General features: G+C 40.2%; 1 protein-coding gene across 1 annotated transcript; it reads right to left on the bottom strand.

The window, feature by feature from the left end:
• Positions 1-4467: 4467 nt before the first annotated feature.
• On the bottom strand, positions 4468-14181 carry SYT15 (synaptotagmin XV). The gene is made up of 8 exons (XM_009334654.1): positions 14121-14181; positions 12278-12476; positions 11425-11567; positions 10538-10833; positions 9549-9719; positions 8904-9024; positions 6052-6231; positions 4468-4746 (listed from the first exon to the last, which is right to left on the bottom strand). The coding sequence occupies exons 1-8, from the start codon at positions 14179-14181 to the stop codon at positions 4610-4612; spliced, it is 1308 nt and encodes a 435-aa protein (XP_009332929.1). The 3' UTR covers positions 4468-4609.
• Between the last annotated feature and the right edge of the window lie 202 nt (positions 14182-14383).

Here is a 14383-nt window from a genome sequence, read left to right as displayed (position 1 = left end):
TGTATTATTATTATTATATTATTATTTCAATTATTAAACTGTTTTTATCTCAACCCATGAGTTTTTCTCACTTGGGCTCTTCCAGTTCTCTCCCCCATCCCACCGGGGCAGGGGGGCAGTGAGCGAGTGGCTGGGTGGTGCTCAGTTGCCAACTGAGGTTAAACCATGACACTGAGGCTGGCAGAAGCTGTAGGGTATGAATCATATTTGCTGTCTGGCTAGATCCTTGCAGGTCTTCACCTGCACTGTTCTCATTTAGGAAACCAGTTTCCACATACACCATTTCAGCTATCCTCAGGCTTCAAACTTGAGAACTGTTCTCAAAACTGAATTTGATAAATCAAGTTGTCAAATGTATTATAATGCAAGTAATATGGCTGTTGAACAGCTTTCATGTGCTGTTTCTTGGAAGTGGCTACTTAGAATTGAATAACCATGTTTCTTGGTGCTCGTTTGGATTCTGTTGTTGTATCTCATGTGAAACCAATTTGGGACTGCTGGGTTTTTAATGATGTTGATTAGAGCAATGTGTAAGCCGTGTGTTGTCTTGTATACCAGTAAAGCAGAAGGTAGTAATGTTTCTGATCAGTCTGGCAGCAAGAGAGAATCCTAAGGGTTATTGGATGGCTTTAAAGAAAGGAATTCTCAGCTGAAATTTCACAAGGTCGCTTACCTTATTTCTGTATTTACTTGTGTACTGATCAATCTGGTCAGATTCCATTGATGAAATAAGTTTGTGTAGCTCTGCTTCTCGTAGCAAACTTAGTCTTCTGGCTTAAGCCCTAGCCACCTTGTGATAAAATAATTCCCTGGTATTTTGTCTGTCTCTGACAGTTATGTCAGCGAGCATAGAAATGCTGATCTTACGCCAGCAAAATCAATCTCCTGCTGTGCCAAGATACCGGAGACTAGTGTAAGACAGCACAGTGACACCAAAAACTATGCTCAACACTAGCACCACTGGTGTGCAAATTGGGTGCCAACGGCAAGACAAAATCTCCAGAAGAAACGAGGTAGCCCCTTATACAAAGGAAACACTGCAGAGTCTCTGTAGGGGAATGGTAATTTCCACAACATCGAGCCTAGGGCAAGGCAGGAACCAGTCACAGAAGAGACTAATTGTAGTGTACTTATCTGATAATCAAGAATGAAAACTTACTCTTGCTAATGTTAATAAATTGTGCTAAATATAATATAGAAAATCACAGCTTTGTAAAAGGAGAATTTAAGAGGCTTGCAGTGATTGAATTTCACCTCACTAAAAGCACTTTTTATCTTCAGTTTCATGTGACTTGGCAAAAACAGGATGACGTTATCCTAACCCATCACCTTGCGGAAAGTCCTAAGCATCTGTACCTTTTATACCTTATTCTAACTATGCTTTGCTCCGTAGTGTCTGGTTCTAGAATGTGAATTTCTTAATGCCAGGGAAAATTATGTTGAAGGGAAAAGCAATTTCAGTGTTTGGATTAAGGTGAGATATTAGCGCCAATGCTGGTCCCGTACGAGTGAAAACATTCCAGAAGCGTTTCGAGTTTAGTAAGACTTGAAAACCAGACATCGATTACTTTAGAGGAATCCTAAAGACTGCTTTACATCCTGTCAATGCGTGGTCTCGTTAGGATGATTTGGTAACTTTGGGCGGAAGTCATGCCATCTGGATTGGTGAGTGCGTGTGGCTAACCACCAAGTTCTACGTGCTATGGTTAGGTCTCTCCAGATGACTCGGACCTGACTGCTTTGTTCTCTTCCCGTGATTTTTTCAGATCACCACTCTGGCTCTTGTTTTAACAGTATTCCTTCCTGAAATCCAAGCTACAAACATGACACCATAGTTCAACGTTAACTTTAATAAATTTACCGTAATTCTATAGTTTCGTTGGTTCCTATCTTCACTTTAGTAATTCTGTGTAAAATTCCCAGGTCCTGCTGCCTTGTGTTTGCCTTTCTCCTTGCCTGTCGAACAGGAAGCCGTTTCACGTTCTGTGCCTCCATCTGGCACGGAGATTTCTTCTGAAGGAGCTTTCTGATCCTTTACCGCCCGTAATGCATCTTGCTCCCTTTCAGTTTCATCAAGCTGCTGCTTTTAGAGTGTTATATTAGGAGCAAGCAATTATCAAATAAATCCTTCTGGTCCCTCATTTCCTCACTTAGAGGAAGGATAGAGTAGTGCAGACAGGAGCAATCATTAGGCTGCCTAAATGACTAGTATAGACATAATTTTAACTGGGAGAGAAGGTAAGGTAGAGAGTGATCCACAAGGCAATATAAATAAATACTCTGCTTGAGTAGTGGTAGGGCTGCTTCTTCAAGATCCTGTTCTCTAGAGCAAGAATGTAACCGTTACTCATGTCTGTCCTAAAACGGTGGTAAATTGCTGCTCACTGTCATTTGATGGGGTTGTACTTTCATTAAGTTACATGCTGGATTTATTGCAGAGCTTTAGAAATTCCTGTATTTGTCAATAGTAATGGGAAGTATTGAGGAAGGTGTCACATTTTATATGATCTTGTATCTATTTCTTGTATATTTCTTGGGTGGGGGTTTCCTGTGCTATGCATCTTGGTAAAATTTTAAAATTTTTTAGAGGAAAAGAAGCACTGTTCGGCACTGAGAGGTCTTGTAATCATTCCTCCTCCTTCATCTCTATGTAAAGTCTCGAGCACAAGACGAGATGGATGATCCATAAAAGGCAGTAGGTAAAAAATTTGCTTTGTTGTGTGACAATTGATAACACTGTATTATAACTCCTTATTTAATAATGTTTCTTGCTTTACTGGAATAACTCTCTTGTTCAGGAAGAATCAAAAAGGACCTTTCTCATTTACTTCACTTGGATGACCTTGAGCAAAGTCAAGTACTTTGGTAAGTGCATTTAAATGTTTCTTCATAATTTTAGCTGGAATTACTGAACACACAAACTGGAAGTATTGGTACTTTAATGTATAAGAATGTATAAATCATAAAGAGGGATGTAATGTATTTGGTAAAATTGCTTTATCGTGGTAATGTAGTTATCATAGAACTTACATATAGTTTTCTTTCCCAGATCGAACACGTTGCCTATTAGATTGGTTTTGTTGGAGTAAAATTTGAAAACAGCTCTTTGGGGTTGGGGGTGCTGGCATTACTCATTTAACAGAGATGTAATTAGGGTTGAACCTTTTGTAAAATTCAATTAAATGTAATGAGTCTAGGCTCATCTTATATCCAGTGGTGCAGTTAGCAAGGGAGATGGAGGGTACCACGTAACATTTCAAATGGGGGATCAGGTGAAATGGAGTCTGTTATCTTACAATTCCTCTCACATATATTCTCATTCATAATATTTCCTTTAGATAATAACAGTATTATCAAAATGGAAAGTGTTCTCATCTCCCCAGAGAAGCTTCATTTTTTTAAAAATATATTGAATTAATTAATATTGTATCCTGTTTGAAAGGAAGATGGCTTTATTTCAGCTGCAGAGATTATGGTCCTCTTGGAACATAATTGTACAAAATGTTTTGCTGCAATAGTCTGTGTGTCTGGCTTATGACTGTACGGCGTGAAAGGTACAGAGTTCAGGTCCCCAGTGAACAATCAGGAGGAGAAGAATGTCCTATTTATTTTATTTTGATTAAAAATAATGGCTCCAAATTATTTTACAGAACAGTAAGTTACTTAGCGAAGAGAACTACCGCTAAAACAGACGTATGTCCTGGGGGCTTAAGCTAATTGGATTTTCAATGTAAGAATGGTCATACTAGGTCAAACCCAAGGTTCTTGTAATCAATGCTCTGTCTCCAGCAGAGACGTGTTTAGGGAGAAATATCTAAGGACAGGACAGGTCCCTTGTAGTGCTTTCTCAGAGTACTCCAGTACTCCTGCAAGCCTCCAACCATCTGTGACTTTAGGACTTCTTTTATGCTTCTCCCTTAGTGTCAACGCAGTGTTGTACATTGGGGTCAGCTGAAAACATCCAACTGAATTACTGCAAGAAATGCAGCGTGCCCAGGGACGTGAGCAGGTGCTTCTGGGGTTTTGATCGATAAACACTCAGTGCTTTCCACCATTCGTATTCAAAAGGTTTTAAATATAACGCTGCTATTTTAAATAAATTGTACATGCAGTACTCAGTCAACATCTGCTGGGCTTTGTCTGTTTTGGCATGCTTACTGGGCTTCCATCCCTTTTGGTGAAGCTACTCTGGCCGTGGTGGGGCAATGCAGTGGACAGTTAGGCCTGGTATCATCATTGACAATTCTTAGGTCGTTTTGGGTTCTAGCTGTGTGATGGATGATCATTTGTGCCCAGATCTCATGACCAAGAATTGGAGTTTACTAGTCAAAATAACTAATACTGGGAGATCATGTTTGTCTTCCTGTTTTGTTTACTCTGCTGCATATTAATTACATTGGAAATATATTTTGAAGAGAGGAAAGATGGAGTTCCAGCCTAGCAGAGACCAAGTCTTCTCTTTGCCTTTGGGCAAGGAAAGAATTTACTTATTTTAGTCTGGTCTACTTAGGAATGTAAAATGGTGAAAGATTTTGTGCGCTTTATCATTAGATTATGAAAGAGAGCAAGACCTCTTCCATTTTAAGGTTGGTTTTTTTATCCGTGCTGTTTACGTGCTGTGGCAGAGAGCATGCCACCGTTTAACCAGCTCCTTGGGCTTGTTGATCATTTCATTCCAGTGTTCTAGTTCTTTGCCGCGGGTGTACATGAAAGGCCCAACTACTACACGTCCGAGCAGATGTGTTCCTGGGAAAAAAAAGAAAGCAGCTAGTGATTAACAGCTGTAAGGGCTTCTCTGAAATCCTTACCTAAATTAGAATACTAACTTGTATTTCTCTAAGTAATGCATGTTCTGAAAGTAATTTTTAAACCAGAATTTTCATCGAGAAGTTCACTCTAGGTTTCAAGTTCCATAGTTTCTACACACTAAGATTCAGCATTAAAAGGTGCTGCAGTAAGCGGGTATTTAGTCAGTTCAGGCCTTCCCTATTGCCTGCACTCTGAACTAGAATCAGTTTAAGGCACACAGATCTGTATCGGCCTCAAGTGTACTGTGGAAGCATGCCCTAGTTCTGGGCATCAGCAACCTTAGTAGGATTCATATGATGCTCTAGCTCGGGAAAGAATAGATTTAGCTACTGAGGCAGCTGGGAGTCGCAATATGTGGGTGGCCACTGACCACCCTCTGCCAATGAGCAGATTGTTTCTTCGTGCCTGAACTTTTCAGCTGTGGATGGGGAAAATAATCCGAACCTGCCTTACATGAACTTCAGAATGTTTGTAAAGCGTTTGGCTGTCCGCAAGTGAAAATGCTGAGAGGCTCGAGTACTGATCCTAGTTCTTGTCAATCCTCAAAGCCAAGGCACCTGCCCAAAATCTCACCTGAAGGAATTTTTTTAGGAGCGTATGAATCCAAATGAGGGTATTAATGTTTCATTATTGAGATCATATTTGCACTGCAGGGAAGGTGTTTTTCTTGTGAGCAGGGGAAGTATTGAATTCTGATTTGCTTCTCTAAGCAGAACTCCTTAATGGATTCTCTGACAACTAGTAAGAGGTGACCTCAAGCATCTGGTTTTCTGCCAGGGAATGGGGATGCTTGTAGTCTCTTCTTTCTCACTGCTTGAACTGCTGTGATAATTGAAGTTCCTATTCCTCTTTCACATTTGGTTAGGAACAGTGAATGGCTTCAAAATTTTGGAGGTTGGGGATTTATACACACAAGTGTTCAGAGAAGGTAATTGCATAAGCTTGTTTTCTTAGGATACCAGAATGAAACAAAAGTACACCGCCTTGTACTGGCAGTGACTGGCCTACAGTTATTTTATTCATGTCTTCCACTAAATTTACCTTTAGCCTCTGAGAGAGACATGTATACTTACTGCAAATAAGTTGTTCTGCTTTTTAAAGAAACAGCCTGTGAAATACCCCAACCCTTATATATGTTTTATGATTACTGCTGAAAAGGAATTAGTTCCTCCCAGGTTTAAATATCTCTGCAATATGTAAGAGACTTATGACATCTTAACTGTAATAATTTATATAGCTTACTTTCTCCCTTGATACTCTGGAGCACAGATAGACTCAGGCTTGCTGTATCCAGCTCTGTCTGATCTGTCTTGAAACTGAAGGTTTCATTATACACTGGATTGGGAGATCCCAGAACAGCTGCTGTCTTTTTACTTTTGATGAATTTATTATGGTTCATTAGTGAGACTTTGACATACACACCTTGGAGAAAAAGAAATTCAAGAAGAAAATACATCAGAGGCAGTTGGGAGAAGGCTTAAGGAATTTCTTGCCTTCAGGAGTCAATATTAAGTATAAAATTAGATCATGATCGATTCGTGAAACGTACATGGCAGCATGGCAATGCGTAACGTTAAGCAGGGAGTACACAAAGTACTTAGGGTGCAATTTTGCAGTGCACTTTCCAATTTAAGAGCTGTTAAAAGGAGCAGTCGTATTCTTACCCTGCATCCTTGATCTTATATTCCTGTACCTGCCCTTCATCTGATGGAGACTTTTTTGAAGGCTTAGTTTGTTGGGTCGGTAGTTAATTTCATATATTTGATAGCATGATTGTTTGATCCAACACAAGGAAGGCCGTGAGGGAGGAGCAATGTCGTAGAGCTGTAGCCTGCGCTTGGATTGGAGATGTTTCTGGGGAATAGATTCTCCTAGTCAAAGAAGAATCCTTAAACAAAAGGTTTTACTAATGACTTCTAGCGCTGTGGTAAGGGATCCTGTAGAAAATTTGAGGACAAGATCAATGATCCCTGCTCTTTCTTCTAGAAAATATTACAAAAGCTGTATGTGAGTGTGGGAACAAGAACAACAAAAAAATTTTGCTTTGCTTCCTGAAGGGGACCTGTATTGCATTGTGGTCTTATTCAGTAGATCTTTGACAATGAGATCCAAAGCAGCCTGAAATGTTCCATTCTTCCCTACCCTTCTACAAAATTTAGTGACAAGCATGTAGAAACTTCATCTTAATTGATGGCTAAAGATTTGTTCTTTTCCAGTGAAGCAGTAATAGATTCCATGCTGCTACTGTGTTTATTACTCCCTGCTAATTCAGTTCATTAAGGTTCATCTGTATATCAGAAATGATTAGAAGTGTCGGGACTGAGATAGCGTTGACGGACTCCTAATGGCTCCTTGTTCTTTCCGCAGCTCCAGTAGGCTCTCATTCCTGTTTCAGAGGGTGCAGGATTACCAGAACAGACTTTTTTTGACAGAGCATATATAGCACCTGAGTGCTATATATGGAAGGAGTTACTATGTAAACTACTTGCACGAAGTCTGACTTTTCATTACTTTCTTATTACTTCTTAGTACATTTAATTCAGTAATTTGAATCTAAAAATAAATGTCTCCTTGCTGTCCTATATTGCATGCCTTCCATCAAAGATTAGTGCTGCACTAATCCCTGTTTAATATAGAAAACGTTTTATTCCAGTTTCTTCAGGAATTTACCAGAGAATCTGTGGACCCTAAATCATATTTGAAGGGCATTATCAAGGAAATAACACCCAACTTATTTAATTTTCCTTTTTTTCTTTAGTAGTATATTCCAGAGAATTACCTTCTGGCAGCTCTTCCTTCCAGAGCACGCCCATGACTCCTGCTTATTATGATAACCTGAAGTATACCAGCACTGAAATAACATGGCAGATTGTGTTTCTTTCTACAAACCTGACATTACAGTTCCGGCTCTCTGTGCTACAGAACTTCACAACAACCTGCAGGCAGAGACAGGATGTGTTAAGAAGGGTGTTTTCCTTCTCTTGTAAAGCTATTGAGATGATGCAAAATTAGAACATTTGCTCTTGGTTCATGATGCTACTTTGTTCATCTGCCATGAACTGGTCATATTTTTTCTGGCCATTCTTATCTTAGTTATTTGTTTTCTGAATCGAATACATTCTGTAATATACTTCTCTTTCAACAAGTGCACAGGGTATGATTCTGCTTGTTGAAAACCTCTATATTCTCATCATTTTACTGTGCATTTCTTAATTTATGAGTTTCACCCTAAACAGAGCAAATTTATCTCTAACATTATGAATGTAGATTTACTCATTTAGAGGGCATCGTTTTCTAAAGTTAAACATCCTGGTAAGAGCCTGCTCAAAGAAACATCAAAAAAACTTCATAGTTGATGTGTGTATATAGAGAACTAAACCTCTTTTCTTTTTAACTGCTGGGTGAATTTTGCATTTATATTGTTTAGTTTCAAAGTTCTTAAAAAAAAAAAATCAGAACAGATTCAAACACAAGTTTGGTTCTCCCATCTATTTTTGCTTCGAGTGTTTACATTTTAAACAGCATTTTGAGGTAGTCTCTATACTCAACATCTCTGAGGCCAAGGGCACATGAGCATGATGTACCAGGAAAACCCCCACTGCAGTAAGGGAGAAAAATTGTGACTCCATGCCATGGTCCTTTGAACGACAGCCAGGCTGTCCTAAAATGGGAATCTTTTCCCAGTTCAGTTCTCCCCAGGACAGCTGCTCAGCGTCAGCGGTTGTTCTGCAGCTGTCACCTCTGGGCTTTCGCCTTGAGGCAATTCTGTTAATCCCCTGAAATGCCACCTTCTCTGGATTGGAGTGCAGCAAAGGAATGTTGCTCACTGTATTAAAGCAGGAGAAAAAACTTGCTACCGATGACTCGAGACAAACCGTTTATTATGAAACAAAACCAAAACATAGCAGAACTGAGCTACCAAAATCTAATTACCCCAGTAACAAAGTATGGCTTGTTTCCACTCAAATTAAATCACCCGGATGTTTATTTGTTCTTTTCAGAGTCACTCAGCACAAGCCTGGGTGGACAGATGAGGAAGGAGCAAATTAAAACAGGAATTCTGGAGCTGATAGCAGAGAGGAAATCACACTTACTGACGGCATGGCTCTCCTCCTGGAGCTTTAATCCTCTTGCCCTCAGAACGACTACAGTGAGACGGCCCAGGTAGTCATTGTAGCTGAGGGAGAACTGGATATCACCATAGTCTGAAGGAGGCTTTGGAAGCAGAAGAACACTTGTCAAATATAGCTGAAAGACTCCCTCTTCACACAGACACATTTGGGGGGGAGGGGGGCGGGGGGAGTTCTTCATACTAGCGGTTTCTGCCACACCAAGGCATGTGAGTGAATTGTAATGTCTATTTACGCTGTTGTGACATTTGATAGAACCAATTAATCAGCCTTCCTGAACCTTTGAATTCCTATCTCTTCCAGGTGATGCCTATTTCCTTGTCTCTTCTGCTTTTTTCTGCTCTTACTAATCCAAAACAGAAGCAAATAACGGTGCTTTCTTATGTCAGTGTCTCCTAACTCATGGGACTGTGTCTGAGCCGTTGGATAATCCTGTACAACAGCTACGGATCTGCAGGTTGGTACGATGTGAATTATGATTCCAAACGTTTATCAAATACTTTTGCATTTGATGTATTTGATAGAACATACTTCTACTTCAGCTGTACCCCTCCAATACTTGTAAGATGACAGAAGTTCCACAATGCCAAGCAGCCTGGTATCACATACCTCCAAGTTTTCTTTCTCCAGATCTCTCCATATGACTAGTTTGTTGTCATCAGTTAACGTTTCATTTTTCAGTGGGAAGATAACTTGGCCTAGGAGGTGGTGCTTCTTCTGTTTATCAACACGATAAACCAAAAACTTCAGAGTCCTTTGAAGCAACATTTTACTGGAAACCTGTACAGGAAAAGGAAGAATATATTAATAATTATAAAACGTGAGATTTTTCTACTCTAGCATGGCTTCAAAGGAAGAATTTTTCAGTGTGCTAAAGGTAGGTGGAGATTTCCTTTGATTATTTGAAGTCCGCTTTCTTAATTTGCCTAAAGTTTTAGCTAGGCAGGAATCTAAAGATCCAAGCTAAAATGGAATGAATTCATTTGAAAAATGTGAAGCTAGCTGGCGGTTTTTCAACTCATATAGATCTAGTGTTATATGATGCATCACTTCCAGACGCAAATGTTTAGAAACCTGTAAACATTCATTTTTCAGTTGTCTGAAACACAAACTTTTTTGTGGTTTTAAAGCTTTTGTCTGGTGATACCTGCTCAAAGCCTCTTGGCATAGGGAGCCAAGCTCCTAGCTTTACAGCACTATACTAATAGTATACCAGACATCTCACGAGTTCTAGTTTCTAGCCAACTTCCACAGCAAAGAAACTAAAAGCTATGAAAGCATTAGTTCAGTATAGGTTGCTTCTGGACTTCTAGAGCTGCTGGGCTGAACTGCTCAGCCATAGTTCAAAGTGGAGTTTTCATCATTCCCAGGGCAAGTTCTAGAATTCTCGACTTTGGTGCAGACCACAGGTAACATCAGTTCTGGAGCCACAGACTTAAGTAGCCCAGGATCTCCAGAAATAATAAGTCCTATCTCCAGTGGGAACGACTTGTATCTTGGTAGAAGTTTGTAGAAAATTACTTTTCACAAAACACGTGCTGTAGTTTGGCAAGTCAATATCTGCAAACAAAAACCTGCTTCATCAAAAGGAGAAGTACCTGAAAAACAAAGTTTTCGTCAAACTGCGGGTTGAGGGTTTTGCGTTTCGTTTTGGACTGCAAGTAGCTTCTTTCATCAGGCAGCAAGTAGATTTTCACAAACGGACTACAGGAATCAGCAGGAGGCTGCAGCTTTCTGACTTTGATCAAGGAGACAAGGAGCCTTTCTGACTCTTGCTCGTATTCTATGGAGAACCACAGGCGGCCAATGTTGCCTTCGGGAAAGTCCGTCTCACTCTTGTCCTCAGGAAACTTGTACAGCTCTGGGTTAACGGTCCCTACAACATAAGCTCCAGCTTCATGAAATAAAAAAACAAGCACCCTCAGATTAGTCTCAAGACTAGCAGGCATTTTTACAGCCACTGCTGTATTAGGGAAATCACATTAATCTCTTTATTAACAATCCATTTTTGTATAAACTTGTTACTTTAATTCCTTTTCCCTCAAATTTGGGGTAGTAGTTGCAGGCTGCACCACTTTTCTTTTCTTTCTCTTATTCCTGTGACTGGACCTTGATAGTTTTGGGTATTTGTTGTTGCAGTCTGCAACTGGTCACTCTGTTGTTTCTGGAGACAACAATCGGATACGTCCTGAGTAACGCTCATGGTGTGCCTTTACAAAACACAGGAGGAGAGATTGCTTTGTCAGCCGTATGTGCAAGGTCCCACAGCAGTGGGACCAGAATGGCTACATTCTGACCCAATTCCTATATATATAAAAATATATATATACATATATTTGTGTGTATATATAAAAAAATGTACATATACACACATATAGCGTTTAGGGCTTGTACTGTGTAACGCTATGTCTGGTATGCCCCCAGTAAACGTGCTTCATAATAATAAAGAGAACCCTTGAAGAGTCCCGTTTTTGCAGTGCCATACCCAAAGAATGAAATGATGACCGTGGCCCAGACTGAGCAATCATGTAGGGGTCACTGTCTTCCTGAACCTTCTCTTCGTTCGTCAGGTTAATCCAGTCTCGCCCGTGCAGTGTTGGTGGAACGATGAACGGAACGCTTCTGGATCTGCTCAAGACAACAACAGCTGCTGACTCTTCTGGTTTAAATATGGAAACCAAACTCGGTAACAGTAGTAAGTTTACTGCTCTTCTCTCAGAATTTTGTAAAAATTCTACGGAGATGCAGAGGTAGAAAAGATAAATACCCATTGTTTTGCAATTTATTTTATTTGTGTAATGCCTAAAGGTCCAGCGAGGGACATCAGAGCTTAATTCTTCAGACAGATCCCTCACTTTTTCCCTCTCTTCTCCTTTAGGATTGACCTTTCAAGGGAAAGGAAGAATTAACTGCAGCTGCTTGTTTTAGAGCCCCAAAGCCCTGCAGTAACTAACTTTCTAAGAGAGTCTCCTTTCTGAACTGAAGTCCTGTTGTTTGGTTCTCTGATGCTTCATTATGAAACCACCAGGAATGACTCTGGAACATAGGCCAGATTTGTCTAGGTAACAGATAAAGCTATCCATGCACCAATTACACTTGAATGTATTATTTCTTTTATGTAAATCAGAAATAATCATTGCATTCATAGTTACAGAAAGTATTATTTTCCTAAAGGAACAAACCAGAACGAGACTGATGTTTTCATATAGTTTAGGGGTCTGATTTATTTCTGTCCATGCGTATATTTAGATCACCCCCTCATTTGAGATTTGGCAAGTTGAAATACATTACCAACGCTTTTACTTTTTATGCTTTAAAAACAAAACGAAAATGCGTACCTTGTGCTTTTTAGTTGAACTTCAGAAGTTGACTGATCCTGAAAAATGGCATTTGCATTTGTCGTTTTGACAGGACTGGTGAGCTTTTCATAAGAAAGAAGGCGGCAAAATTTCTTCCAGAGCAGGCATGCAGTTATTCCAATGAGAACAAATAAAAGGATCCCTCCTATTATACCTCCAGCAACAGCAACTGCTCGTTCTGTTCAAACACAGAAGCACATAAAGCATCATAGGAGGATCAAAGTTTTATGTACGTTTTGGGGGTAGATAGGAATATTGAAGCTGACAAATTTATTTGACTTGCATGCCAAAATGATTTTTAAATGAAACATTCCACTCAGGTGCACGTTTTTGTCTTTGGTTATAGCACAATGCAACACTCGAAGATGTATGACATCGGCAGTGACAGATCAGAAAGCGTTCAGATATGCTGGCAATGACTGCAATGTAAGAGACTATAGACAGGAAAAAAAACCCCACCAAAACCCAAGGAGTTGTTTGGGCTCTTATTTTACATTAGCATGAGCGCTTACCTTAGCATGGCAGCAGTGCTAGAGCCTTCATAACAGAAGAAAAAAAACCTGGGAGCACCTAATACAAAAGGTACCATTATTTTGGTTTGGTTTGTTCTTCCAACTATTCATCTATGTTGAATTGAGACTAGATCCTGGCACAAGGAACAAAGCAAAGCTCTGGGTTTGCTGTGCTTTCTTTCTAAGGATGCATGTGTTTCCTGATCTGTAAAGTCAAACTTAAGTATCCGTTAAACACTGTTTCCTGAATCTTGATTACTTCAGATAAAACCAAATCATGTATAATTTGGGGTTTGGCTTTTTTCACACTGATAAAATTGAAAACTTAGTAAATGTCTTCAATATGAATATGAGGAATTCTGTTGCGAGAATGTCTCACTAGACCAAGGGTAGGCAATTGATAATGGGCTCGGTTCATTGTTTTCTCGTGTTTGCTGGGTATGCTAGAGTAAAAGGCTGGAAGGACCACTTCTGCACTGTACCTTACACCCAGCCTGTCTTGGCCTACCACTAGACTAGTACTGGTGCATTGAGACGTGACCAGGTCTCAACTGAGAATTGATCCTGCCAGGATATCCTCTGTCTGCAAACGAGCCCAAACTGCAGAATTATCTTCCGCTCTGCAGCCACGAGAGGCAGCTCAGGATCAGCTGAGCACTGTGTACTGCCAGTTCTCAGGGTCTCCTCTGAAATTGAAGCAACAAAGTGACCTGGCGTTCTCTCACAACTGGTACGGACTTTTTTTCCCGCTTCTCTGCTTTTAGGTAGAGATAACTGTGATTATGCTTTATTCCTTTCTCCTTTTTATCTGTCTGTGCTTGGTAGATACCTTGCAGTTAGCCACCTCTATACGATGGTACAAGTAAATAAAGACAATACAAGCACAAAATAATCGGTCGACACTAGTAGTAGTTTTGAATAAGCATTCAAGACTAATTTGATACAGTTTATTGATTAGAGCTGTAAAGAGTATAGGGGGTGAGTTGCAAATACACGTGTTGCTGATCTTTTTCACTGTTGCCATGTTGCAGTAAGCGATATGAAACGTCCTTCAGCTACAGAACACTTATGTAAATACCCTGTGCTATAAAATTAGCCTGGCCATAGTGCCTCAAAGTCCTTTATCTGATACTATCTCATTTTCCTGCCTTTGGTACAGTCATAGCAGCCAACTTATTTTTTTTTGCAGCTCCCCTCCAGGTGCGTTGCCTTCAGCTCTCTGCAGGAATTGGCTGGCTGCTTCCCCATGAGTCATACAATCACTCGTGTCTCCCAGCACCGGGGAGCAACCACCCTGCTCATGGCTATACCACAGCAAGAGGCACTTCGCTGTCCTTGCAACCGGTAGGTGGGCTGAATGGGTTTCACCATTTCGCCAGGCTGTTAGTGCAATAGTATTAGTACAAGACTTATTCCGAGGAACAGGAAACAAGTACCTATTCGGTACGGGTTAATATTAATGCAGAGACAAGTCTGGTTGCGCTACACTGGTAAGTTAGTTTTCCTCATACTGTGCATTCTTATGAAAGAAATGTGTAACAAACGCAGTCCTGAGCATGGAAATTCTGTGTGT

Source organism: Pygoscelis adeliae, unplaced genomic scaffold (assembly GCF_000699105.1).
Source record: "Pygoscelis adeliae isolate BGI_AS28 unplaced genomic scaffold, ASM69910v1 Scaffold361, whole genome shotgun sequence".
Lineage (NCBI taxonomy): Eukaryota > Metazoa > Chordata > Aves > Sphenisciformes > Spheniscidae > Pygoscelis > Pygoscelis adeliae.
The sequence above is the reverse complement of the archived record's forward strand: the minus strand, read 5'-3'. Positions and strand labels throughout refer to the sequence as shown.

Bases quoted from the DNA above. Each gene is read 5' to 3' on its own strand.
- SYT15 (XM_009334654.1), bottom strand. From the start codon at position 14,181: ATGGTGAAACCCATTCAGCCCACCTACCGGTTGCAAGGACAGCGAAGT. The intron at 10,834-11,424 runs GTATGGCACTGC...TATTTCATGAAG, and splicing joins GTCATCATTTCATTCTTTGG to CTGGAGCTTATGTTGTAGGG. The intron at 9,025-9,548 runs GTATGTGATACC...CTGCTTCCAAAG, and splicing joins TGGAGAAAGAAAACTTGGAG to CCTCCTTCAGACTATGGTGA.